General features: G+C 39.1%; 2 protein-coding genes across 4 annotated transcripts; one reads left to right on the top strand and one right to left on the bottom strand.

Moving 5' to 3' along the window:
- The first annotated feature begins 487 nt into the window (after positions 1 to 487).
- Positions 488 to 17,509, top strand: rhpn1 (rhophilin, Rho GTPase binding protein 1). 3 transcript variants are annotated; one of them, XM_087180035.1, is made up of 15 exons: positions 488 to 933; positions 3,388 to 3,503; positions 9,700 to 9,828; positions 10,397 to 10,472; positions 11,001 to 11,078; positions 11,269 to 11,393; positions 11,593 to 11,759; positions 12,506 to 12,693; positions 12,778 to 12,934; positions 13,214 to 13,351; positions 13,582 to 13,776; positions 13,866 to 13,942; positions 14,028 to 14,174; positions 14,919 to 15,071; positions 15,165 to 17,509. In XM_087180035.1, exons 1-15 carry the CDS (start codon positions 772 to 774, stop codon positions 15,378 to 15,380), a joined length of 2,124 nt encoding a protein of 707 aa, XP_087036161.1. In that variant the 5' UTR covers positions 488 to 771; the 3' UTR covers positions 15,381 to 17,509. The 3 variants fall into 3 exon arrangements, with proteins under 3 accessions (XP_087036161.1, XP_087036162.1, XP_087036163.1); XM_087180036.1 differs by having other exon boundaries at positions 15,168 to 17,509; XM_087180037.1 differs by having other exon boundaries at positions 15,146 to 15,234.
- A 1,809-nt stretch (positions 17,510 to 19,318) lies between these two features.
- Positions 19,319 to 25,115, bottom strand: atpaf1 (ATP synthase mitochondrial F1 complex assembly factor 1). The gene is made up of 9 exons (XM_023428702.2): positions 24,891 to 25,115; positions 23,672 to 23,780; positions 23,305 to 23,367; positions 22,640 to 22,702; positions 22,439 to 22,489; positions 21,759 to 21,806; positions 21,360 to 21,455; positions 20,015 to 20,122; positions 19,319 to 19,859 (listed from the first exon to the last, which is right to left on the bottom strand). The coding sequence occupies exons 1-9, from the start codon at positions 25,103 to 25,105 to the stop codon at positions 19,677 to 19,679; spliced, it is 936 nt and encodes a 311-aa protein (XP_023284470.1). The 5' UTR covers positions 25,106 to 25,115; the 3' UTR covers positions 19,319 to 19,676.
- Positions 25,116 to 25,801: the final 686 nt, after the last annotated feature.

The following is a 25,801-nucleotide window of genomic DNA, read 5'->3' on the forward strand; positions in this document are numbered from 1 at the left end:
AGCTGAAATCACATAGAAAATTATTATGCGATAATAATTCTATATTATTCTAATAATAATAATAATAATAATAATAATAATAATAATAATGATAATAATAATAATGGTAATAATAATAATGGCTATCATAAGAAATATATAAATAAAGGAATTACATAAAAAAGTAAATTATACAAAATAATTCTGTGTACATAAATAAAATGATTTATATTCATGTTTTCAGTCCTACACGGAGGTGGAGCCCACACACAAGCCACAACCCTGACGTCGTCATAGCAACGGCCCGCGGCGTAAGGGGACGCCTTGAGCGCCTTGTCATTGGTCACCCTTGGCTGTTGGTCTGCCCTAATCCTCCCTCTGATTTGGTATATCTACTGTCGCTCTTACATACTGCAACCTGATTGGTTGTTTTCGACATTCACGGCCCGCCTCGGCGAATAAGCTGTTGCAGCTGCACACAAGTCAGAAAAAAGCGAGCGGAGGAGGAGATGGTGGTACCACGATGTAAAGAGTAGAAACTCGGTCGTTTTTCGGAGTGAAAAGTTGTTTACTGTTGTCTACCGTTGTTGACTGACTTTATACGAGTTATACAAAGCTGGGGGAAATGTAGGAACTTCCTGGCCGCCGGTGTCGTTGCTTCACGATGGAGGAACCAGCGACAAGGCAAGTGATAAAACCGCGACTCGTTAGCTAACTTACCCGTTTACAGTTAAATATTGTTGGTTTGGAATCTACGTAGTAATGTGAGGGATGGTTTTAACATAAAGAGTGATGTATAGCAAGTATGTGACACTTTTAAGTAAAAATAAATGTATATATACTGATAGTATTCTCCACAGAGAGTTTGAAATGTCCCTGTCAGACGGTGCCTCGGACGACGATATGCCCTTAACGTTACCCACAGAGGGCAGCCACAGTGGGAGCATCCGAAAGGTGCGACACCTGCAAACACACACTTTCAAACACATATATACAAAGACACACACTACAGGTATGTGAGGTCTTAGGATGTACTCTCTCTGTCAAATTTGCAGTATTACAGCAGCAAAGTGCACACTACAAAGAAAGAAAAACGACAGTACCAAATACTTAAAAAATAAACAATATTATAGTATAATATGTATAGTTTAAATACTTAGATATAACAAAAAATAGCAGCAGATAAGTGATATAGCAATTTCCCCAAGTTTTGAGATCAGCAGAGTCTCTGCTGGTATTTCCCCAATACAGTGAAGGTGAATGCAATTTCATATGTGAAACTTAAAGCGATGAAAAATAGCAGCTATGTCTTTTGATAGAAACAATGGTTGAGGCTACAAGTAGGGTTTTTATATTATACATGTAGTGATTTTGGGGCTTATCTGTGCGTGTATACATTTTCAGGAGATTGATCAACCAGTCAGCTTATAGCTCAGTGATCCACAGTGTGTTGTTCAAGTTTGGAAGGTGTGCGTGTCACCTCCTCTGCAAACCTCTGCAACCTACAGTTACCCATTAAACCCCTCTTGGTGTTTGTGTATCTTCACAAAGCGTAATTCCAAATATACTTGATGAATGATGAATTTTTCAATACTTTTATCAACCACAAACAAAAATCCATTCATCTCCACTGGGTTTGTGTAACAGCTGAAATCTCATAGGCAGGTGTCTCAAGGCCACAGCAGATAAAACCAAAACCACTAAACATAACTGGGAAAATATGTATTTTTAGAATTCGGTTCATCTGATCCTTTTAATTACCTTAAGATGTGGGTGTATTTGAAAAGCATGAATGGAGAAAATTAATGATCACAGACCTGGTGCCCTTAATCACTGCACATCACCTTCTACTGCATGACTGCAAAGAAAACTTATAAGTTGAAAAACAAGATGTCTGTTTAGAGAAAGTCTCACCTGGACACTGAAGGTTTTTGACACAGACTTTAACTGCACAGATGTCGAGCAGCCTCCATCCTCCTGCCCTCCTGATGGTGGAGCAGAGGAAGGAGCTCGGCCAGAAGCCTAATCCACACAGGCACTCTGAGGATTACTTGACGTGCGCATGCTAAACAAACACCTTAACTGGGTGAGAGGGAACAAGAAAGATAAAGGGAGAAAGGGTGTGAGAAAATGGGAAACGTCCACACGCTGTACAAACTGTCTGTAGGAGGGCTGGAGAAGGTGATGGAAGGAGCCACAGGGATAAGGAAAGGGAGTATTCAGCCTGTTTACAGTACGGCTGCTCCATCTGTCATGTTACTGTACATCTGTTTACCTTCTATGTGTGAAACAGTGGGGCCTTGTATGATAGATTGCTGATTTTAGTGGGCAAACGTCTAACAATCAGCTGTGGGGAAGCTGTTGGGGTGTGGTTGGGAAAATACCTGTTGAAGTGAGATTTAAGAGGCCTTTAAATCTTCAGACAGATACAGAGCTCTGACATATCACAAGCTCCCTTTTCTATTAAACATAATGTCCTGCTGGGGAGAAGCTTCTCCTCCTGCTGCACCACATCAGATTATTTCCATCTTTAGCATCCACAAGGCTCTCCTCTCCTGAGCCCTCAGCTACCCCACATCTCTGACATGCTCTTTGACACACCCATCATCTATGGCATGCTTTTCTATCCAGCATGGCCTTTTTTTTTGCTTTGAAGTAAGGCTCTCAGGCAGCTTTCTGTCCAGCCTGTATTCTATTGCTACCAATAAGCTCTACCATTAAAATGCCATAGCTTACTGACAGTTAAAGTGAAATCTACTTTGAGTTTGAGTACAGTATATTTGTGGGAATATGTAGATGTAGTATCTTATTCTGATGCAACAATTTTATTATTTGAAAGTCTTAGTTGGGAGTGAATTTTGTCCACTGTGGATTTGTCTTTTTGAATGTCATACCTGGTCTAGATGGGACATCCAACAAAACAAATAAAGCTGTCTTCTTTGTTACCTACTTCGGGCATACCCACCCATATTTAAAATTTTCTCTCTCTAATTGTTTCTCTCTCTCAAATAAGTGATCTTTTCCTAATTGTTGCTGTTGCTCTCTCGCTTTATCTGTAGCTGATGTAGAGGAGAATCTTCTGAGGGAAAACATTACCTGGGTTGTAAATCCACCAATTGGTTGATGCTGGTTGGTTGATTAAAACACTAATCCACTGATTAATGGGGATTTTCTTTGAGACTGAAAAACTGTGCGCTGTTCTATCTAAATAACTCAATTATAAATGTGATATATTGTTATTGATAAACTCTATTTAACCACACATTTAGAGGATGTTATTGTTTGCTTTGCAGTCCTGGTTTGTTGTATATTGGGCCAGTACGGTACTTCTTACACTGCTCACTTTTATGACATTCATTATTCAGTCCTTCATCATTTCTGTTGCCTCTGTCTTTATTGCCTCTGCAGGGATGCGATCCTTTCGCCCAGACTCAGCGCAGTAAACTGCAGCACAGAAGAGCGCGCATCAACCAGCAAATCAACAAGGAGATGCTAATGAGAGCCGGAGCAGAGAACTTGTTCAGGTTAGGCTGAATCACACGGCTGTTTTCCTTTATACTGCTCTGATGATCATATGATACATGGCGATATTTTGTGGAGTCAAAATGTATATAGTTTGTTGTCAAAATGTTGACATTGCTCAGCCTTATTTTCATCTGCTGAGTTGTCATCTGTTTTCCTGCTGCACATGTTCAGATAATGTGCATCACTACTTCACTGAGTCAGTGTGAAGATAGAGTCATCTGATTAATTAAAACAAGGGGAATTATGTTGGAAATAAGTGAAAATATACAGTCATATTGACATGTTTCTTACCTGCTTTTGAAAATGGATTTCAAAGCATAATAGTAGGGTGAAAAATTGTTAAGGGGTTTATTTTGTGAAGAGTTTGTCTGCTTTACTAGTTGTAATGCAGTAGGTAGGGATGTCATGATACTGGAAATTTGTTAGTCACAATCAGTACCATTGAAATTCCATGATTCTTGGTAACAGATTCCACGCACACATCCCTTCATATAGTCAGTGTGCAAGGAGTTGTTTAAATGAACTAACATGGTGACATGGTGAAAGAGTCATGGTTGTGTTTTGACGAAAGAGTAATGATAGTGGCCACCCAGTTCATGTGATGAGCTGTCGCTATGCTAGCCTAAACAAGCTAATGCTAGCGTTTGTGAACATTGTGTATGGAGCGTTGCAGCTGTCACAATAACAATAACAAACAATAACATTTCAGGACATGAACATTTTGATGATATGCTGTAAATAACCAGTTAACAACTGATCCTCCTTTCATTTTAAATGCTCTGTGACACTGTTTGCATACCAGATTTTGGTCATCTATAACTTGTCTTCTGACTTGTCTCTGATGATCTTCTTTGAACCCAGTGACTCTTGGCAAGTTGTAGTGGACCTGTTGCTGCACCTGCACTTGCCTTTGCCATTCCACGTGATGTTGTTATTGCTACTATGTCTGCCTTCTTCTTCTCCTTCCCTTTATGTTTAATGTACTAGAGCTAGTAGAATACTTGTAGGGTTATTATTCTTCCCTCATCAGGCCTGGAAGAATCTCCAGTGCCATTACATTTTCTGATTTTTGGTGTTGACTTGCTACCAAAGTGTCAGTTCTCGTAACATCACTAGTAGTAAGATGGACCCATTGTTCATGGTTACTTTGTCTCGTCAGCTCCTCCTCTAAGATGTAGTGATAGATGCTATTCAGGTCTCCTCTGTGTTGGTTGCTCATTGTTAACTTGTTGGCTCTGTCACATTTGTGGTTCAGTCCGGTGATGGGAAAAGGTCAGAGATCACTCCCCTCCTAAACAAAACACACACACACACACACACACACACACACACACACACACACACACACACACACCAGCACCACCCAGTTTTATGGTTCTGTTTGTGTTCACTGTGTGTAAACATGCATGTTTATGTGTCTGTCTGCTTCTGTGTCTTCTCTGTGTTGTGAACGTTTGTGTCTCCTCTTTGTTTTTTTCATATTTCATATATTTTTTGATAGTAATCGAACACTGCATACTTCTGCAGCACGAGCACCAACAGTTAATCACCAGAATGAACTGTGCTCGCTTTGTGTTTTAAGCAGCAGGCTGTCATTCACACAGCATGCAAGAGTTTTATTGGTTAAGAAATGTGGGAAATGAAAAAAGAAACGATGGCAGAACATCAAAGTGTTCTCTCTGAGAACATTAGCATCATCTTTATCCTCTCCAGCGTCTCTCCATCTCTCTGTGCCTTTGCCTTTTCCCTCCCCCTTTCCTTCTCCTTAACTATTTCTCAGGCTGTGCATGTTTTTACGGATTCTGAAAGTATACATGTATACATGTAATATATGTGCATACATTTGATCTCCACTTTTGTCATAGCAGTTTTGAGAACTGTAGTGCAATAGTCTGAAAACACATTTGCAGAGGAGTCACTGCCTCTCCCTCATGAACTCGTAAAGATTCAACTTTGGAGAAGGAGGAGGAGCCACTTAATTAAAGAAAGGAGATACTTTCTGCCTCCTTCTTGGTGTCGTGTCAGAATTTAATAAGATCAACAGAAAAAACAACAGAGTCTTTAATTAAAAGACAACAAGGGCACCCCTCACTATTCTCCCAGGACGTGTTGGGCTTCAACTAATCAACTTTCCCAAAGATCTTTCTCTGGGATAGATGGATGATAGAAAACAGGGCAAATACCTACAATTACTCTACGTAACCCAAAGATATTAGTTAACAAGGATGTCAACAAGAGTCATCAAGTTAACAAGACTACAACTGAAAGAATTAGTCCATTCATGTATTATTCTGGAAAATAACTATTTTAATAGTCAGTTAATTGTTTTTCAGGCAAAACACTCAAACATGAACTCTTTCTAGTGTTGATTTACTGCTTTTTGTCTTATGTGATAGTAAACTGAATGTCTTTGGGTCTTTGAACTGTTGGTTAGACAAAAAAAAGTAATTTGAAGACATTGGGCTTTAGAAAACTGTGGTGGGCATTTTTATTTTACCAAATAGAGTATAATGAATTGTTGAAATAATTGTAAGTCCAGCCAAATATAAAACAGTAAAAGTACTCACATTTGAGAAACTGTGACTATTACTGACTTTAACAATTAGTTAATTATGTTAATTAAGTTGTTAGTTTGGACTAAATCTTTAACAGGTAGTGATGTTTTTTTCTTTCTCTTGGCCGTCTCTCTCTCTCTCTCTCTCCAGCTCCACTTTTGACTGGTTTCAGGCTGTTATCCTAAAAGGTGATGACTCAGTTTAGGGGAAATAAAACAGGTCCTCCTGCCCTTTCTGTTGGGATGGTGGGTCACAGAGACAAAGAGGACCCCCACACAGCCTGCCGGCCTGTAATCAGCTGGCTTTGTGTCCGCCTCCCGTCCTGTTCCCATGCAGAGAGAGACGAAGCCCTGGCAAGCTCATCCCCCACTTATTTGTCTGGCACTGTCAGACTTTTTTTTTTTTTTTATCCTCCCCCTTTCCGGTCAACTGGAATAGTACACACACACACACACACACACACACATACACTCATACACACACACACACACACATACACACACACATACACATACACAAGCACACACAACAAAACATCTCGCTTTCTTTTTCACTTCACTCACTCTGGAACTGTTGTGGAATTGGGTCGTGGTATGAGTAGCAGTGGGTGATGGGGTGGGAGTGTTAAGATGCTAATTACAGATGAAAGATGGGTTGTAACTCATCAAGGCTCGTGATTGGCTGATGAAGACGTCATGTTGTGTGCTACAGAGTGTATTTCTCTGGGGGAATTCAGCTGAGGGACAGTAACTAGTTTAATCCTGGTCCTCATGTCAGTTAATTACAAAACTATGATAAGTTAGGTAAAACACCTTGTTTTCAGCCTCTCTGATACTTTCTACTAAGAGTTAGTTCTCCCCTCAAAAGCTGCAGTGTGTTGTGCGTGCAAGTGGGTGTGTGTGAAGGGGATATTTGGCAGCCCATTTAAAGCTGACTAATCAGATTGCCCTTGGCTTGATCCTAGATATAGGTGTGTGTGTGTGTCTGTGTGTGTGCGTGCGTGTGTCTGTGTGTGTGGGAAATCGGGAGGGAGTGACGGAGGGAGAGGTGAATGTAAAGTGGTCTAACTGGACAGATTAACATTATTTAAAAGGAGCTCAGAGGTGAGCTTCAGCTGCGTGTTTGAGCCCAGTTTGGTCATGTGATTAGAGAATCACATTTTTCAGGTTGTGCAGAGGTCACTGATTGTCCTGACTGAGGCAAACAATGGTAAAAAGTCTAACCCAAAAGCAAATCTGCTTCATATGAGGTCTGGACAATTTATCATGTTTCATCATATTTACTGTACATATTCAGTATGTTCAGTATTCATTATGTATAATAATGTTTAGTTCAGTTTTTGTTTATGTAAGATGTTCTGTACTGTGTCTGACAAAAGCCAGAGTATCAACTGGCGGCTTTTTTAAAGTCAAAGGTTGTAATATCTTCAAAAATGTATAACCCTTATTTATTTGCTTGGGACAGATACAGTAGACATAGACAAACTGAAAACAGCCTGGCATAGTTTTTATAGCAGATGCTAATTTGCAACACCTGTTCCTAGAAGGGCTTTTGTGAAAATAACACGATGTGAAATACTATAAAACTCACAACAACTAATGAAAATTAGACATGATTACAGGTTTGTTGTTGATAGTGCCCCAGTTAAACACCGTGCCTAATGGAAAAAAAAACATTTAATTTTAATGAAAAATAGTGTTAAAAGGTGTGAGCATTGGAGTGAGAGCACCTGAGAATAACTAGCTGTGATACAAACACTGGTTACATTAAACATGTGTCTAAATATAGAGTGTTAAAGGTGGAGGGCAGGATGCTGTTGAGCAGTCTGATTTGGTAAAAGAGAATAGAGCTGACTCTGTGTGTGTCCTGCCCTCACTGGAGTGATGACACTAATTTCAAGGAATAGTCCACTGATTATATGCTCAGAGAAAAATGAAAGAATACAATTTTCCCAGATGGAGAATCCATGAAGAAAATCTGACATTTAAGTGAGCTTAACTGTATTATTTATCTATGACCCATATCTGAGCCACACCTTGTTAGTTCTATGATTTTGTGAGTTTCTGTTTATCTTTCCTCCTCAAATCCTCGACTCGATGATGCGTCTTGATGACTCACTCAGAACCAAGACCTTTAATCTTTCCAATTATTCGAGGAAAGTGAGAAACTTTGAAATAAAGAAAACTCTATCACTGTTTCCTGCATCTAGTATTCGTCTATTCTGCTTAACTGAAATCATTATTTATTTATTTATTTTTTTCATTATTTCTTCCATTTCTGCTTCTCAACCTCATCTTGTTTGTGCTTGAGGCTCATACGACTCAGTCTCATTGTGTCACTGAGCCAGTGAAATTTAATGATTGCATAATTAGGGGGATTTTCTTAGCCACTTGTCCAACAAAGTGTATATCATTAGTTACTATGGTAACCCATTGATGCCTCAGATTTCCAGGAACACTGTGTTGTTCATCTCTGCCCCCACCACAGGAGTGTGAGCTGGCTTTACGCAGCACTGAGACCCTCCCCCTGTGTTTAGAGGAGTGGAGAGTCTTGGACTGAATGAACAGAGGATGACGGAGGAGTTAGTGGAGAGAGAGAGAGATGCATACATTTAAGACAGGCTTGTTGTGAAAGGAAAGTCCACTGCTTAGTGTGTGTATTGTGGTTTGGTGGAAGAGTTGCTTAACATCCACTGCAAAATTACACCTGCACGTTCAGCAACGCAATGTCCCAGATATAATAGCAGCTAATTTATGTTTTTTTTTCCATGGTTGAATTATGGTATATAATTACTACAGAATTGTCAAGTATCAAATTCATATCTCATTATTTTTCATTCTCAAATTACAGAGACAACATTGGTAACAAATGCACGTGCCACAGTTACTGTATATAGAAAGCATTTTGTTTGTTCTCGTCAGACACTGATTATTATCATCATATAACATTCAGCTTAACTCCTGATTTTTAAATTTACATTTTTCAGTTAGTGTATAAAATGCCAGAAAAGAGCAACAGAAACCGTATCATTTGAAGCTGAATAGAGAGTGTTTCTCAATTTTATTGTTAAATCCAAACTTGTTTTTTTTCCCGGTTGATTAAGTAATTGATTTGTCAAGTAATCGTTAAAGCACTCATAAGCTTTATATAATGATTTCTACTATATTAATTTACAATGATAATTTAAATTTAATATGAGAATTAAGCAGCTGCTTGCTGATTTATTTATTTTATTGTTATAATGGTTCATTTTCTGCATTAATTGAAGCGTTGTTTTTTTTATCAAAAGCTGAACTCTAAACGGATATAAATTATTTTGAGTGTGGACGATTGCAGTTTCTGATTCTTTAACACAATAACTGATAATAAGTAACCTACATATATAATAGGATCCAAAGGGGTTGAATATGGGGTATGGTATAGAACTTACTTTATGACAGTTTTCTGGTTGTTTAGGAGGTTTGTGTGTCTCCTGCTCAGCGGCAAGACTTCTGACTTGGCTGATTTGGTCTGAAGTCTAACTCACATTTTCTCCGGTCAAATTTAAAACTGATGTGTGCTGTATTCTGTTATGGTCTGTTTTGTTAGAGTAAATGAAGGGAAGACATCTGACAACAGGTGTGTGTGTTTTATTCTGTAGAGCGACGACCAACAACAAGGTGAGGGAGACTGTCGCTCTGGAGCTCAGCTTCGTCAACTCCAACCTGCAGCTGCTGAAGGAAGAACTAGAGGAGCTCAACAGCAACATGGAGGTCTACCAGACAGACAGGTAGACGGTTCTGACTCACACACAGATCAGAGTCTATTTATTATTCATCCCAAGCATTTCAGGCCACACTCATTAGACTAATCAGAATTATAATAGGTGAAAACAAGCATCCATTGCTCTTGAGTGTATGTGCTCCTGTAGCATTTATCTTATGTTTTGTCTGGTTATCAGTCCTTCAAAGGAATCTGTGTTTGTGTGTGTGTTTGTAGTCTGTCACAGCTTGGAGATCTTTCCCTGTGCAGCCCAGGTCATGGGAGGGATAAATCCCCTGATTAGAGTGTCATTAATGACCCCATGGTGTGTGTGCACGTTTGTGTTCACTGTGAATGGGAGGAAGTGACTTGGGGGGTGTCGGAGCCGTAAGGGTTAATACTTGGCTTTAGCTTTGCTTATTAGCGGGATGAAGCACTGAGTAGTGAGCCTGCTGTGTCTGAAGACAAGCAGATGGCAGTGCTCACTTGACTGTGGTTGAAACCCGTGTGTGTGTGTGTGTGTGTGTGTTGGTTTTGACGTAGTGTAACTGGTGACAGATTACACACAAACACATACTGTATTTATTTCTTTTCAGTGAGGCTGTCAACGTTCCCATGATCCCACTCGGTTTAAAAGAAACCAAAGAGGTGGACTTCACTGTTTCTATCCAGGTGACGACAGAATCCAGCTGTTCACATTTCACCCACATCATTTCTCTCATTTTTACAGAAAAAATAGACTGAATTTATTAGACACTATTAGAACAAGTAGTGAAGGAATATTGTTAAGCTTATTGGTGTTTGACCTTTGACCCTAATTTTAAAGACAATATATCAGACATCATTTAACCTGATTTATTCACTGTGATAAACTGAATTAACTTCACATCCACCAATGTTTTTGCATTCCTGAGAAATTATAAAAAGTTATATTAAAGCTCGACAAACATATAGGAGTTTTCGTTAGAGTATTTTCACTGCACAAGTTTAAAGTGAGGATTTTAAAGTGATTCTAGATTTTTTTCTCAGTATTGGATGCATCACAACGATAAAGCTAAAACAACAGTTTGTCTTCCTGTCATGTTTGTGCTATTGAGGAGCAAAGCTTAATACATACTGTGAAATATGTACAAGTGCACAAAGGTTTTCAGTTGCTGCGAAACTGATTTATCATCACGTCATGTCTGTCTCCTCTCACAGGACTTCATCTGTGAGCACTATGGAGAGGACAGCTCTCTGTACGACAAGGAGATCAAGGAGCTTATGGAGCTCAGACAGGTTAATAAATTCAATCATTCAACTTCATACAAAACAAACATTCACCTGGTTAAGTATTAGATCTGGTTTTATTAAGTTAGATGTGGAAAATCAGTGTAGACTACCTCCAGGCAGCGATACAGAAACTGTTGATGGAGAAAAAACGTACGTGCAGGAAACTTTCAGTCTGTGTGTGTTGTCTGTGGGTCAGGCCATGCGTACACCCAGTCGCAACCAGGCTGGTCTGGAGCTGTTGATGGAGTACTACAACCAGCTGTACTACCTGGACCAGCGCTTCTTTCCTCCACACAGGAACCTCGGCGTTCACTTCCACTGGTAAGATATGAACACTTTTAATTTTTCAGCCAGTAACTCTGCTTTATTTGTTAGTTTGGGGTCTTCCAGGGTCTCCACTTGAGTAAGAAGCAGTTGGGCATCATTTCATGTGTTTCAGTCCTCTGATGTAAAGACAAATTCATACAACATTAACTTATAAGTTCAGTCGTAGAATTTCAAGTCTTTTGCCGTCTCTCAGGTACGACTCTCTGACAGGCGTCCCGTCGTGCCAGCGTGCGCTGGCCTTTGAGAAAGGAAGCGTGTTGTTCAACATCGGTGCTCTGTACACACAGATCGGAGCACGGCAGGACCGCTCTGCCACAGCTGGAATAGACCGAGCTATAGATGCCTTTCAGCGAGCTGCAGGTACTGAAACACAAATCTGAATGTGACACTACCTCTGTTCACTTGTTTTGGGAGACTACACAGTTAAGATGCCCAGTTGAACCTGTTCACCTTCTGTTTTTAAGTGTACATTTTGTTCATATTTAATTTATTTACACACATTAATCTATGGCTTAATTTTTAATCAGTTGTCAACTGGTTAAAGGGGTCCATCACAGTTTCCCCACAGTTCAAGAAAATGTCAAAACACAAAATTCAATTTACAGTGATTTAACTGATAAAATCTTCACATTTTAAAAGCTGGAACCAGAAAATGTTACTTTGATAAATTTAAATTAAACAGCAACTCGTTGTTGATAAATTTTCTCTAAATTGACTGATAAAATGAATCAACCGTCAGGATGGCAGAAGATTTGGTCACCTTCTTTTTATCATACTGTCTGTCCCTGAATTTAATGAATAGGACATCTTTATGGCAATATGAGATTTTTATATTCATTAATTATATTTATTATGTACGCATCTTCTTTTTCCATCAAATTGATTAAGTAACCTTGGTTCTGGCAGTTGGTTTATTTTCTAGATTTTCCAAAAACAGACGTTCCTGTCCAGTTATTATGTTTATATATAATTTCAGTTGATTCCTGGAAACTGCACTTTACCATGATTTCCCGTTTATTGATATTAAAAACATAAAATTTCATAAAATGGGATTTTATCCATATTACATCCGACGTTCACAGCCATTTCTTTCCGTGTGTATTTAGGTGCGTTTAATTACCTTAAGGAGAACTTCTCCAACGCGCCAAGTCTGGACATGAGTGGTCCGTCGCTCTGCATGCTGGTCCGGCTGATGATCGCCCAGGTGCAGGAGTGTGTCTTCGAGCGCGTCACGCTCACGACACAGGACATACACTTCACTTCTCAACTCAGCCTGGCACAGGAGGCTGCACGCGTGAGCACTTTTTTTAAATTTGTCTGTGTTGCTTCTGTTTACATCCTGCGATACTCAGTCTGAACGTACATGTGTGTCCTGCAGGTGTCGGACGTCTACTTGTTGGTGCAGCAGACCATGACGCAGCCTCTGATGAAGGACTACGTGCCCTTCTCGTGGGCGTCCATGGTTCAGGTCAAATCTGAGCACTTCCGTGCTCTCTCACACTACTACACTGCTGTTGCCCTCTGTGACCACATGTGTAAGTAAAAACTACTAAAGTAAAAAAAAATTATATATTATCTTATTTTATTTGGCAGGAAAATTAAAAAAATAATGTAACATACATAGATATAAAACAAATGAGCAGTAGAAGTGAGGAGCTCCACTCAGAATGAATGCCATTTGTTTATATTGCTAAATAAGTGATGGAAAAATTTTGTACTGATATTATGGATCAGGTTTTGTAGTGCAGTCTTTGCTCTGCGCAGGACAGTTGTGAGTATCTACATACATTATAACTTTTGTTTATCTTCTATAGCTCCTGTAGCATCTGCTGAGGAGAAGGAGCAGCATGAGGAGGAAGCAGAGAAGGCTTTCCTCCAGTTCTATGTCAGCACTCCTCTAGGGCCGTCGCTCAGCCAGGTCCTACAAGACCCTGAAAAGAGACGAAAGCTTGGTGAGTTCATGTGAATCAGTTGCGTGTTATCTGGTCCAGATATACAGCAGTGAACCATCTGTCGTTACAAAGGACACAAAGCACCAGGTAGCTGCTTTGAGGTACAATGAAAGTCAACTTTGTGCACACGTGAGGGAAGAAATGTACAAAGGAAGTTTTACAATTTTGCTATTTTGGGTCAGTTATTTTCACATATTTAAAAAAAGAAATCTCTTCTTACACGTTTACAGGTAAAGCTCACTTGCGGCGTGCAGTAATTAGACACGAGGAGGCGATGCGTGTCCACGGTCTGTGTAAGATCCTGAGGAAGATGGACATTCTGCAGGACGTGCTGTCTCTCACACACAAACGCTCTTTGGACAAGTACTCCGAGCTGGACCGAGAGGATGACTTTGATGAAACCGCAGAGGCTCCAGAGATACAGTGTAAGACGCTTCTATAATATTCAGTAGTCAATGATATTCAATCTATGATGAAATGACAGGAAGTGATTTTTGGTTTCTTGTGTTGATAGCTCAAACCCATCAGAAACCAGACATCACTCCAACCAACTTCTCTACAGTGCAGGTTACTGACATCTTCCAAAGACTGGTAAATACACACTGCAATGAAGTTTAAAATAAACTGTAGCACCTACTGGTACTTGAGTTGAGGAGGACTCCTGTCTGTGCTGCAGGGGCCTCTGTCAGTGTTTTGTGCGCGGGCTCGTTGGGGCCCGGTGCGACTGATCTGCCTGCAGAGGAGAGAGGGCGGCCTGGGCCTCACACTCAGAGGAGACTCCCCCGTCCTGGTGGCAGGAGTCATACCTGGAGGCTGTGCAGCGGTAAGACGAAATCCACTGACATGTTACTTCATCAGTCACAGCAGCACTGATCCTCTCTTCCATGTTCTCCAAAACTTTCAGATGGCCGGAAGCAGGTCAGACAGATGTTACTCAAAGCAGAACATCTGCACATTTTGAGGAAGGTTCTGAGTGAAAGAAAAAGCCAGTTATTTACTAGTGTTTATTCTGATGATTGGAAAAAAAAAAATCAGATCAATAATTAGGAAAGTCTTGGTTCAGTTTTTTTTTTTTTTTTTTTTGAGGGATTATTTGTATAATTTGAAGCTCATTAGAATTTTCTCTCTTTCTATCTGAAAATCAATGCAAACTAAATTAAATGTTAATCTGCTCCTATCTTTTAATCAAAACATTTTTTCCGGTAAAATCTGGAAACATTGAGTTTTATGTTTAATCTGCCTTAAAATCAGCTTGAACACAACTTTAGTCTTTGTGTATTTAAGATGCAATAATTAATTCCTGACCAATCCAGGGTTTAAAGGCGACACCACAACACATTTATATATGAATTCATGTAAACTTTTTAACTCTTGCACCACATTGTGCACATAGTGAAGTTGGACGCCAACACCAGACTTTAACATATAGCAATAGTCGGCCTGTACATGTGGATGATGATTGGCTGCAGAATTTACAGTTGAAAATGTATTACTCAATTATCAACAGTGTAGAAAATGCAATAAAAATGCATTACTTTTCATTTGTGTTCTGATGTGTGTTGTACAGGAGGCAGGACTGAGGGAAGGAGACTACATCGTAGCAGTGGACGGACAGGACTGTAAATGGGCCAAACACGGCGAGGTTGTCAACATGCTGAAGAGCTGCAGTGAGAGTGGGGTGGAGCTCAGTGTTGTCACTTTACACTCACATGATACACAGGTACTTATGTGTGTTTGTTGTTATATCAGTGCCTGCTGTTTCAATGTATGCATGCTTACCTTTTTGGTGACCAGGACATTACCTGTGTGTCAGCAGGTTTGTGAGCGAAGGGCCATCATGCTGTCCAACTGTGGCGATAAAGAAAATGCTCGGCAGCGCCTGCTGGGCGCGACTAAGGGCCAGAGCTCCGCCTCCCTGCTGAACTGGAACAGAAAGAAGAAGAGAGAGGGCAGCAGCGTCACCAAGAGACTAGGAAGCACTTTCAGTCTGTCATTCGGAAGCATCAGAGACGCTGAGGACATGTACTGAGACATGACTGCCGAGGAACTGCTCAGGGAATCAGTGGAGCACACGGTACGATGACGGCTGCAGACAGACTGATGCTAAGTGCTGCACCAATAACACAAACTCACAACCAGAGGTCTGATCTACCAACAAAAAGCACAAATTTAAATGTTGATCCTGGCTCATATTTTGCTTAAGCACAGTCCAGTTTGTTATATGGAAGCATACGCACCAGGTAGAAAACCGTGTAGCACGTAGCTTTTCGCAAATGTTTACCTTGCAGGAATGAAGAGGGTGGAGCTTACTATTGCTACGACTCAGAGCAGTAGAAACTGTGGTGAAGAGTCTAAAGATGTGTTGACACAGAACACGAGATGCAGGGCAAGATGTGAGTGGACGTGATGTTGAGCTTGCATGTTGCATGTTCAGCCAACAAGTCACGCTGCCCTGCCTTGCCTTGTGTGGCGTTGCATTTCCATCACCTTTCCCTGCTTCCATCATGGTTTTGTGGTTCAGTCATTTTGAGACAAAACTCGGCTTGTTAAGTTTACAGGCTGCCCTGTTATTGCTCCTGCATCACTCTGTGTACAATGACACTAACATGACACTACAATGACGCTAAAAACGAATTGTCGTCGACTTCTCTGTGAGACAGGGAGCTATGAACAGTCAAAGAATATTTGAGCCCAGCATCAAGTCTTAAGGATCCTTCGAGCATGTGAATATGGAGATCTGATAGGTCCACAAACTTTTTTTAAAACCAGATTCACACTAGTTCCTCTGATCTGGATTTATCAAAAAAAGGAGTTCAATGGCAACACACACACACACACACACACACACACACACACACACACACACACACACACACACACACACACACACACCAGGAGTCCTGTGATGCAAACTCTTGGTGAGGCCTCAGTGACAGTGATATACTATTCTCTTATCTCTAGCATCCGTGATTTAGAAAAACATACACGTTATCATATTAGCTCCCTGTATTAACACATGTATAATATACCTTGACTACTTCTGGTATCACAGAGCTATATAAATAAACCCAGCTGGAAAACATTACTTAAAGTTCCTTTAATCAACTTTACATAAGATTATGTATTGTAGCATTAATGTAACTGAGGGCGAAGAAGCATCAACAAACTAGTAGCACATTTCTTGTGTCTTATTTTGTCCTGAAGTCGTCACAGAGTCCTGCAACAGGCTCCTGTGTTTCACCACTGAAGTGCTGCAGAAGCTTTCTGATGGATTTGGATCAGATCATCCACCAATACTTTACTACAAGTATCACCTCAGTTTTTTTTTGGTTTTAGTTTTGTCAGATTTGTGGATTATTAAGCACTCCAGAGGTTTTGATCCAAAGTTTTGTAGTTTGGGTTTTTAACGCAGCGTGGACAATGAACAACTACGTAGTTCTGACCTGATGATACTGAACATGAAACTCACTGAGAGGTTGTGTATTTGTTGTGTATTTGTCATAAAATGCGACACTGAGAGATTGAGAAATGTGTATCTATTGTGTTTTTTAATGGTTTCCTGTTAAAGTCCAGCCACTGTACTGTATGTTACAGTCAGCCAATGTTAGGATCCGTAGACGAGGAGAAATGTTTGATTAACATTGTTTGAACTGTTTTGTAAGATTTTGATACAACTAGAACGATAAGAAGTTTAGCACATTATTGTTTGGTCCAGCTGCAAGTGAATGCTGCGTGATTTTCTTTAATATGATGCTTGTGCCATGGTGGTCCACAGTCATGGTGCAGGAAGCCAGAGGTGTCCAACATGATTTAGATTTGAAGGAATCAAACTTGTCATGTCATGATCATAAAACTCAACTAATATCTTTCCTGATGCTCTCTGGCTTCCTGTACTTCAGTGTTATGTCTCTACTGTGTATGTGTGTGTGAGAGTGAGTAAATGTTTGACAAGGATGTTGTGAAGAGAAATAATTTTTTCATTCACTTTGTGTTTTTCACTGAATATCTGACCATCCCTGACAACTCTGTCTAGGGATTTGCACAGTATTATTTTCATATATGAATACAATAAAAGTGAGAAATGAATAACTGTGTCAATGTTAAAGAGGTCACTGAGAACTACCTTAAAAATTATAAAACACATTATAGTGTACAATAAGTGCATCAGCAAACAGCTTTATATATATACTGTGTATGTATATATATATATATATATAAAATGTTATTTTATACCTTGCTTTTTTATCCCTTAATATACTGTGACATTTTTTATGCCTTACTTTATTATGACTTTTTATGCCTTACTATACTATGACGTGTTATACCTTACTATGCTGACATTTTTATGTCAGATACATACAGTAACATATACAGTACAAAATGGATCAGAGAACTGCTCAAACGCTGGCTCTGTAAACAGACTCTTTTACAGTCTTAAATTGCTACATGCAAAGCGTGATTTTTTTTTTTTTTTTTAGGAGCACTAAGGGGCAATATAACCAAAGGAAAAGTTGACTGACACAGCGCCAACATATCACTTCAGTTATTTGGCATAAAAAAACATCTTCAGTGGAAACTCTGCTGTGAAACTGCTCATCCAGTCTCATCTAGTCTAATGTAATATAATGCATTTTCTGATAATCAGGGGAACACGTACGTATTTGAAAGCATCCTTTACCTGTGAGTGGAGCTTGTGGACACTATTGCACGATGGAGCAAACACAAGGACAAACGTGGCAGGTTTCCTTGGATGTGGACATCCTCTTGAGGAGATAGTCTTGGGGATTGAGTCTTCTTCTTCCTCCTCCTCCTCCTCCTGGCACTGAAATAAATCAACAGTGTCAAGTACAGAAATAAAAATAATGCTGAAAAATAAAAGCTGCTGCAAAAGGTCTCTGCTGACCTACGATGTGTGAACGAACTAAAATCTCATCCAGTGTAAGAGCACCACTCTGGTGTCTTGTCATTTATATAATCTGGTTAGATTCATACTGTACATACCTTCAGGGTGACGTCCTCACGTATCACAGAGTCAGGTCTGCTTTCACAGCAGCCCTGACATCTTCATCTTCATCAGGACACATCTGAGGCCAACATTTGTAGAATCTGACTTTGTCACCCCCCGGTGGAGGCATCAGTAAAGTGCACACTGCAGATTACAACTGAGATCTGAGAATGCAGCAACATCACTGATCAAACAGGCTGTATTCCCAGATCTCAGTGATTAAAGTGGTGAGTATAACTATAATAACAGATAAGGGCGATGGCCAAAACTGTGGAATTTGATTTAGATTTGCTTTCATTCATTTATGTGACGATTTGTCCTTTTACTGTGGGAATTAGATGCAGGGTCGATTACAATCACTTAGACCAGTGGTTCCCAACCGGTGGGCAGGGGCCACAAAAGGTATTACAAATGGGCCGACAAATCATTTGCCAAACAGTACAATTTTGTTAAAAAATATATAATTATATAAAAAAAAGAATAAAAATATACAAATAATGTTTTTAAATGTTTTCTAACAAAATTATGTTTAAATTCTCCTCTCATTGTTTCTTTTTTCCTTCTCGTTATAAGACCTATCACTGTGATTAGCCACTAATAGGAAGACAAGTCACCCCTCACCCATCAAAACAAAAAAGAAAAATTGAGCTTCCCCTGCTTTCTGTTCAATCCTGAATGTTCAGTCATTACATTTCAGTCACTGAGAAGTGTTTGTTTGGCCTCCGTGCTGTTATGTGGTCAGATGTGGGCCGCCAACATTTTTGAGATTGTAAAGTGGGCCCTGAGGTGAAAAGGTTGGGAACCACTGATTTAGACATTTAATGATGTGCTATATGTTGATGATGTGCTTGTTAATGACTGTATTCAAACTGTATTGACTTTTTTAAGCACAGGAGGAAAAATCTGGCAGAATGTTAAGAACTATTGGTTATATTTCAAAATAAATGGATCAGATTGAAAGATTTGGTGTTTTGAAGATGATTTATTGAATGTCATACGGGTTTTGTAGGATAATAGAGTCCCTCTGGTCCAGTCTGATATGGAGAGTAGGACACTTATTATTGAAGTTTTCATTACTACATTATTTTCAATGAAACCGTGTGAAGCAGATGTCTGAGGTGATCTAGTCCCATACAGAGTTCATGGGTCACGAGAAGCAGTTTGTGCTCCCTGAAGCTCTTGCTGCAAACTTTATACACAGTATGAAGACGATATAATCCCAGTGGAGAGAAGCACAGACATCACTTTGTGACACTAAATGAAGCCCAACAGTTCCTGGGAATCAGACAGCAGGTGGTCTTACAGAGGACTACAGTCTCCCTACGAGCCTCTGGGGGCGACCTCTGACCCCAGGCCGCTCTGTTCCAGCTCTGCTATCACTAACATGTGTTTGAAGTCCTCAGGCTCGTGGTTGAACGTCTCCACCAATCGGTACGTCTCCTGCCTCTGTGTGCCATAGAACAGCTGCACCTGATTGGCCAAGCACTGAGCCTGGTGGACGGTCTGGGAAGAGGAAGGACAGATAGGCAGTTAAACATAGACAGACAGAGTTCGACTGATGCGTCAGCTTACATTGTTGTCCAGCTCTGATGTAATACATGGACAAAAGTATGTGGACAGCCGTTGCATAAATCACCACCCTTTCACAAAGGACTTACTATAAACTTTGGGTCCATCTCAGCCGTCACGAGGACCACGCCCTTCTCCTCCTTCAGGTCTGGGTAGTGGTAGAGGATCAGCTGACTGGGAGCGTTCTCGCCCAGCGTCTGGACACCAACAGGAAGAACAAAACTGTGACCAATACCTCCAGGAAGCATGAGCTAAAAAAAATAGTCTTACTTATCTCATTTTAAGTGCTGTTCAAAAGCTTGTTAAATATTAGCTTTGCTTATACACTCTGCTGATTTTAAGGATGAAAGTTCCCTCTAACCCTCAAAGATTAGAGGGAAAGTTGGGATGCAGCTCTGTAATAATATGAACATTTCTAAAAGGACAGTTTTAGTAATTAATTCATCATTTACTTCATTTTAACTCAAGTTTTTAAAGTTTTGACTGCATGTAGATGCCAAATGCATAAATGACACGTACACACAAAAACCATGCGTACGCCATTTCCCGCACATAAATATTATAGAAGTTTATTATAAATAACAGTATTTATAAACACAGAATGTGTAACCTCCCTCAGTCCTTTGACCATGCATACACAGGGTTTTCCAAAGCGATCCAAGTTACAGTGAAGTGAAAATACAAAATAAGCCGAGACACGTAATTTAACATAAAATAATATCACCAACTTCATGGAGCTCCATTCGTTATCATCATAAGTTTTACCGTTTACACAGTAATAAACAATTTTACAATTCATAATGTTTCCTTCAGCATCGTTTAATATCCTTATTATTTACTGTGAGTCATTCTGTAAACCGTTTCATACTATTTTGATATTTACTAATCACAGTGTTAGAGCCTCGTTAAGACGTCTCTAGTCCCAATAAATTAGGTTCAGAGTAAATTTATATTTGCAGTGACTGTACTAAAGTTAACTGTGTCAGTGAAATTGTTCTTCTTTCTCCTGTGTCTGAAACTTCTGGCACAGTGTTTTTTTTTTTTTTTTTAATGCAAACTGATGGATTAAGTGAGTGTCTTCATCCATTTATTGTTAATTATGGGAGTGAAAATGAGGCTCATGCACATGTGCCCAATTTCTCAATGAGTGAGATTTATAAAGCAGAACCATACGTGCACACGGCTTTATAATTCTGAACAAAAGAAATGTGGTTGTATATTTCTGGTTTTGTGCGTACATGTAGTTTTAGTCATGAACTTACACAGAGTTTTCTGCATCTGCCCCCTGAAAAATTTAAAATTTAAAAGCTGTTTATTGAAGGGATGAAGTTGGTTGATTGTATTTCTGGGTGACCTGCACATGAAGGCAGAGCTGTCAGAGGCTCAGACAGTGTCACGGCAGCTTGTGAACGTGTCAGTGTCGCAGCAGTTTACCTGGACGTTGATAAGGGAGGTGAAGTGGAGCTCGTGTCCGGACCACTGACCCACAAAGAACTCGTAACCTTCCCTCTGAGGCAAAGCGTAGAGGAACTGAAGGAGAAGGAAAACCACATTGAGAGGGGTCACCATGGCGATGAGATTCTGGCTGATTGATTGGACGTGCTTCAGGATCAGATCATTAATAACTTGCTCTCATGATTTCAAGTTCTGCTCATCTGGTCGTTTAGCCAGAAATGGATTTTAAATAATTTCCTCTTGTGGAGCAGAATAAGTGAACATTCACAAAATAACCAGTGTTTTTAGTTTTAATGACAGACTGATGATTTCAGTGCTCCAGTTTAGTTTCTGCAGCTTTTCATCAACATGGTTCAGACTGAGCAGCTGTGATCTTACCATCGGGCAGGACTTTGACCTGCTGATAATCATGTCATAGATCTGAGTCTGTAACACAAATGAAGACGGGTTATTAGACATGTGCTAATGCTAATTGTTCATCACTGTTGGATCTGTAAGACTCTCAAACAATGTCATTTTAACAAGCTTCATTGTCCAGTGTGTTATACAGTTACATACAGAACATCAAAAGCAAAACAAATCAATTTTTGTGCACATCTAATTACAATGAATGGTAAAAAATAATAATAATCTGTAATTGTATTTGGATTAGCAGCAAAAGAAGAAGCATTTGTTCCACACTTCCAGGCGTGACATGAAATAACTAAAAACAGATATAAACAAACACAGGAGCAAAACATAATGTGTGTTTAGCAGTGATTTGAGCAAGTACAAATAAAAGTTAATGTGATATTAACTAAATAAAATGTTTTGCCAAATGTTTGGTTTTGTTTTTTTGACAACAGAAGAAACAGGACATCAAATCACAGACAACTATAAATATGTCAAGGATGACACAATAAAAGCCTATCACTTAGTTCCATTGTGGATCTTGATAAAAGATGGCAGAGAGCTGTTGTTTAAGGCAGGAGACCAAGTTTCTAAATTCAGTTCAAGCACTGAAGAGGTGATGAAATAAGTCTGGAGAGTCTGTGTTGAGATTCTGGTGTTGAACTCACCGGGATGACGGCGCTGATCGTGTCCTTGGTCGAATAATATTTCATCCAAAGCTGAGAGAAAAACACAAAAAGGTCAAAACAAAGAAGGAGTTTCAGCTTCCAAAGTAAAGCACACTACAGGAAGTGATGCAGCTGTATGAGAATAAATCAGAGTAAGTGACTTCTGACTGATGCTAACCCCGCCCCCCCTCACAGACTCACCTCAGCAATCTCCTCGCCTGTCTTGTCCTGGATCATGTCCATGTTGAGGATGGAGCCCAGCGTCTGAAAAACAGCAAATTACACAGCGATTCTACAATTACACACAGAACACAACACTCAGCCCACTTCCTTTAAAACGCTATTTAGGCGACACACAACCACATCGTTCACCCACCCAGGGATCAGGGCCGCAGAGCGAATAAACAGCTACAAAAATTACACCAACACGACTCTGTCTGTCATCAGGAAATTCATGTGACAATTCAATTAATCACTTTAGTAAAAACGCTGCTGGTTCCTGCTTCTCATGTGTGACAATCTGAGAATGTCAATTAAATACCTTTTGTTTTTTGTTTAGATTTAGATTATTTATTATTGTATTATGATTATGATTATTATATTATTACAAGATTTCTTCATTTTATTACTTATTTTTTACCATTGGTCAGAAATATGTAGCAATTTCAAGACATAATTTCTGACTTCAGTCGTGTCGAGACATTTGAAATTTAAGATTTTTTAAATATTATTTTGTAATAATATAAAAAAAATAAATCAATTAAAAATGACCTAAATATAACCATAAAACGGAATGAATTTAAAGTAAATTAAAAGCAATCTTACGTAACATCAGGCAGATTAAACAGCTCCTCCTCTCATCTCACCTTGTTCTTTGTGAAGCCTCCACCTGCTCCATCGCCGGCAGCCATCTTGTCCTTTTTCTCCAACTGCAAAGATTCCCACAACAAAAGTCACATCGCATTCATACGAGTGTGAAATGAATGAAACCAGGGAAACATATTCACTAATCCTTCTGCATTATGTTAATAATGAATATGAATTTACAGGAGTACTGATTTTAATCAAATTACTGAGGACTTTTCAACACTTTGTTACCAGTTATCAAATACAAAAAAATATTTGAGTGCTTAAAATGTATGTAACTGCGTTTGTGTTTAAACTTCTGACTTTGTTTGATTTCTCAGAACTTCATGTTGTTCTGTCCTGTACTGAGCTCGGCTGATACTCCACCTCCTGCTCCATGAGCCTGACGAACTCCGCCTGCTTCGAGTGTCCGAGCACTTCCTTCTTGGCCTCATGGCGTTTCTCCAGTCGGTCCTTGTACTCCTGTGGTTTGGCGCTGAGAACAAGTCGAGACAAATCAGTGAAACACCAAAGCAACTGTTAATGCCTATAATTAGCATTAAAAAATTAGCATAAAAAGGTGTTTTCCTTGATTGTTTTCGATGGAAGTTAGAGGTTCATCCAACAGCGAAAAAGGGCCTAACTTAATTAAGTGCTTACATTAGGAAATGCAAGACATTGCTTTTACACTCTAACTGTTTGCCGTGCCTGCCCTGATGCTACCAGGTTGAATATTAGAACTTAACTGTGCAAAAATGATTAATGTGAGTTTGACACTTGAAATATATTTACATATTTGTAGATTCTGTTAAACTGAACATGATAACATGATGCATCTTAATTGATACATGATAACAGACTGCATCTTAAAACACATCTTTTATTTATATTTAAAAGTTAATAATCTATGATTTTCATGTCATTTTCATATCACAAGGGAAAAGGGAAACTGCAGCACTGGTAGGCCTACTGAATATAAAAATGTTGATGTTGGAGGCAAAAATATTGTTCGTTTTTCTGTTAAGTAATTTCCTAAAGTTTACTCTTAGTTACTGTGCATAGTTTCATTTAGATGTAAATACAGATCTTAATAAACATACGGTTGACAACATTAAGAAGTCGTCTTTGTTTTGGAGGGGTGGCAGGGTTATAGTGAAAACGGTTAATCAAGAAATTAATCCAGAGAATTACTCATAATAAAAAGCCTTATCTGCACAGTGACATTAACCAGCATCATATACTCAGTCTTGTATCACCTTTTTTTTTTTTTTTTTAAACTTATTGATTAGGTTGGGGTGTAAAGGGGATTTATTTATAATAATGAGGAGGGCACACCTTTAACTAATGACACCTCAGGATTACCCCTCCATCCTCCCAAATTATAGGTGGTACCATAACTAACTGGTTATAGTCAGATGAGAAATAAGTCGCAGATCATTTTATACGTGATTCACTGGTGATAATTTAACCGAATATATCAATATATCGTTAAAATTTCATATTGATCGTTTGGAATAGTCTACATAATATTTACACACGTCGTAAAAGAAAGTACTTTTAAAATAAGGTTTTTTTGGACGGATATTCGCGCTGTTAGCTCGCTGACCTGCGCAGCTTCTGGATCTTGTCCTGGTACTTGTTGTAGAACGGGTTCTCCTCCAGTTCCGGCTCCTTCCGCACCGAGAAGGCTCGGAACTGCGCCGGGACCAGCCCGGGGAACAGCGTCCTGATGCCGGTGGTCCTGACCGCTAACATGCCCCGGTACAAACATGACATTTGTACCATAGCAGCCGCCATCTTTCCATCGCTCCCGTCGCACATCTATACTGTTCCGGCGGGCAACGGCTTTTATATATTGGTTCCGGGAAAGGAAGGGAACTGACAAATTGTCGGTAAACCAATGAGATTAGCCATAATAAAAAGATGATTTATTTTAAAAGTTATCTTTTTGCAATATCATTAGGCTAACAAGAATTATTATGATTATGATTATGATTATTATTATCATTATCATTATCATTATCATTATCATTATCATTGTCATTGTCATTGTCATTATCATTATCATTATCATTATTATTATTATTATTATTAAATTACAAAAAACCGAAAAGACTACAAATACTGCTACTACTATTACTACTACTACTACTAATAATAATAATAATAATAATAATAATAGTATCCTAATAATAATAATAATAATCATAAAACATAAGATGAAGGCAATTAATTTGTTTCTTTGATATATGTTCATAATGTTTTATTAATTTCTATCAATTGAAAATAAGCAAAAAAAAAACAACAACAACATAAAAATATTAGCGGAAAGACAAAAAAGTAAGATGGGAACTAAAAACTCTGTTTATGAAAAAAAAAAAAAAAAAAACAAACCATAAAATACCATGGATGTTTGTGATATTTGATGACACAGCAAGCTTAGTTTTCCTGTGGTCAGAAAAATAGAATAAATATATCTGTGGTTGTGGAAAATGTAATGATGTTAATTTAAAAAGA

This window comes from Seriola lalandi, unplaced genomic scaffold, assembly GCF_002814215.2.
Source record: "Seriola lalandi dorsalis isolate HSWRI2012SDOR001 ecotype SW California unplaced genomic scaffold, Sedor1 jcf7180002054885, whole genome shotgun sequence".
Classification (NCBI taxonomy): domain Eukaryota; kingdom Metazoa; phylum Chordata; class Actinopteri; order Carangiformes; family Carangidae; genus Seriola; species Seriola lalandi.

Coding starts and splice junctions, on each gene's coding strand:
- atpaf1 (XM_023428702.2), bottom strand. CDS start 25,105: ATGTGCGACGGGAGCGATGGAAAGATGGCGGCTGCTATGGTACAAATG. Junction 23,368..23,671: donor TCAGGCTCATGGAGCAGGAG/GTGGAGTATCAG, acceptor GAATCTTTGCAG/TTGGAGAAAAAGGACAAGAT. Junction 21,456..21,758: donor GGTCAAAGTCCTGCCCGATG/GTAAGATCACAG, acceptor CTTCTCCTTCAG/TTCCTCTACGCTTTGCCTCA.
- rhpn1 (XM_087180035.1), top strand. CDS start 772: ATGTATAGCAAGTATGTGACACTTTTAAGTAAAAATAAATGTATATAT. Junction 14,175..14,918: donor TACCTGGAGGCTGTGCAGCG/GTAAGACGAAAT, acceptor TGTGTTGTACAG/GAGGCAGGACTGAGGGAAGG. Junction 15,072..15,164: donor TACACTCACATGATACACAG/GTACTTATGTGT, acceptor CCTGTGTGTCAG/CAGGTTTGTGAGCGAAGGGC.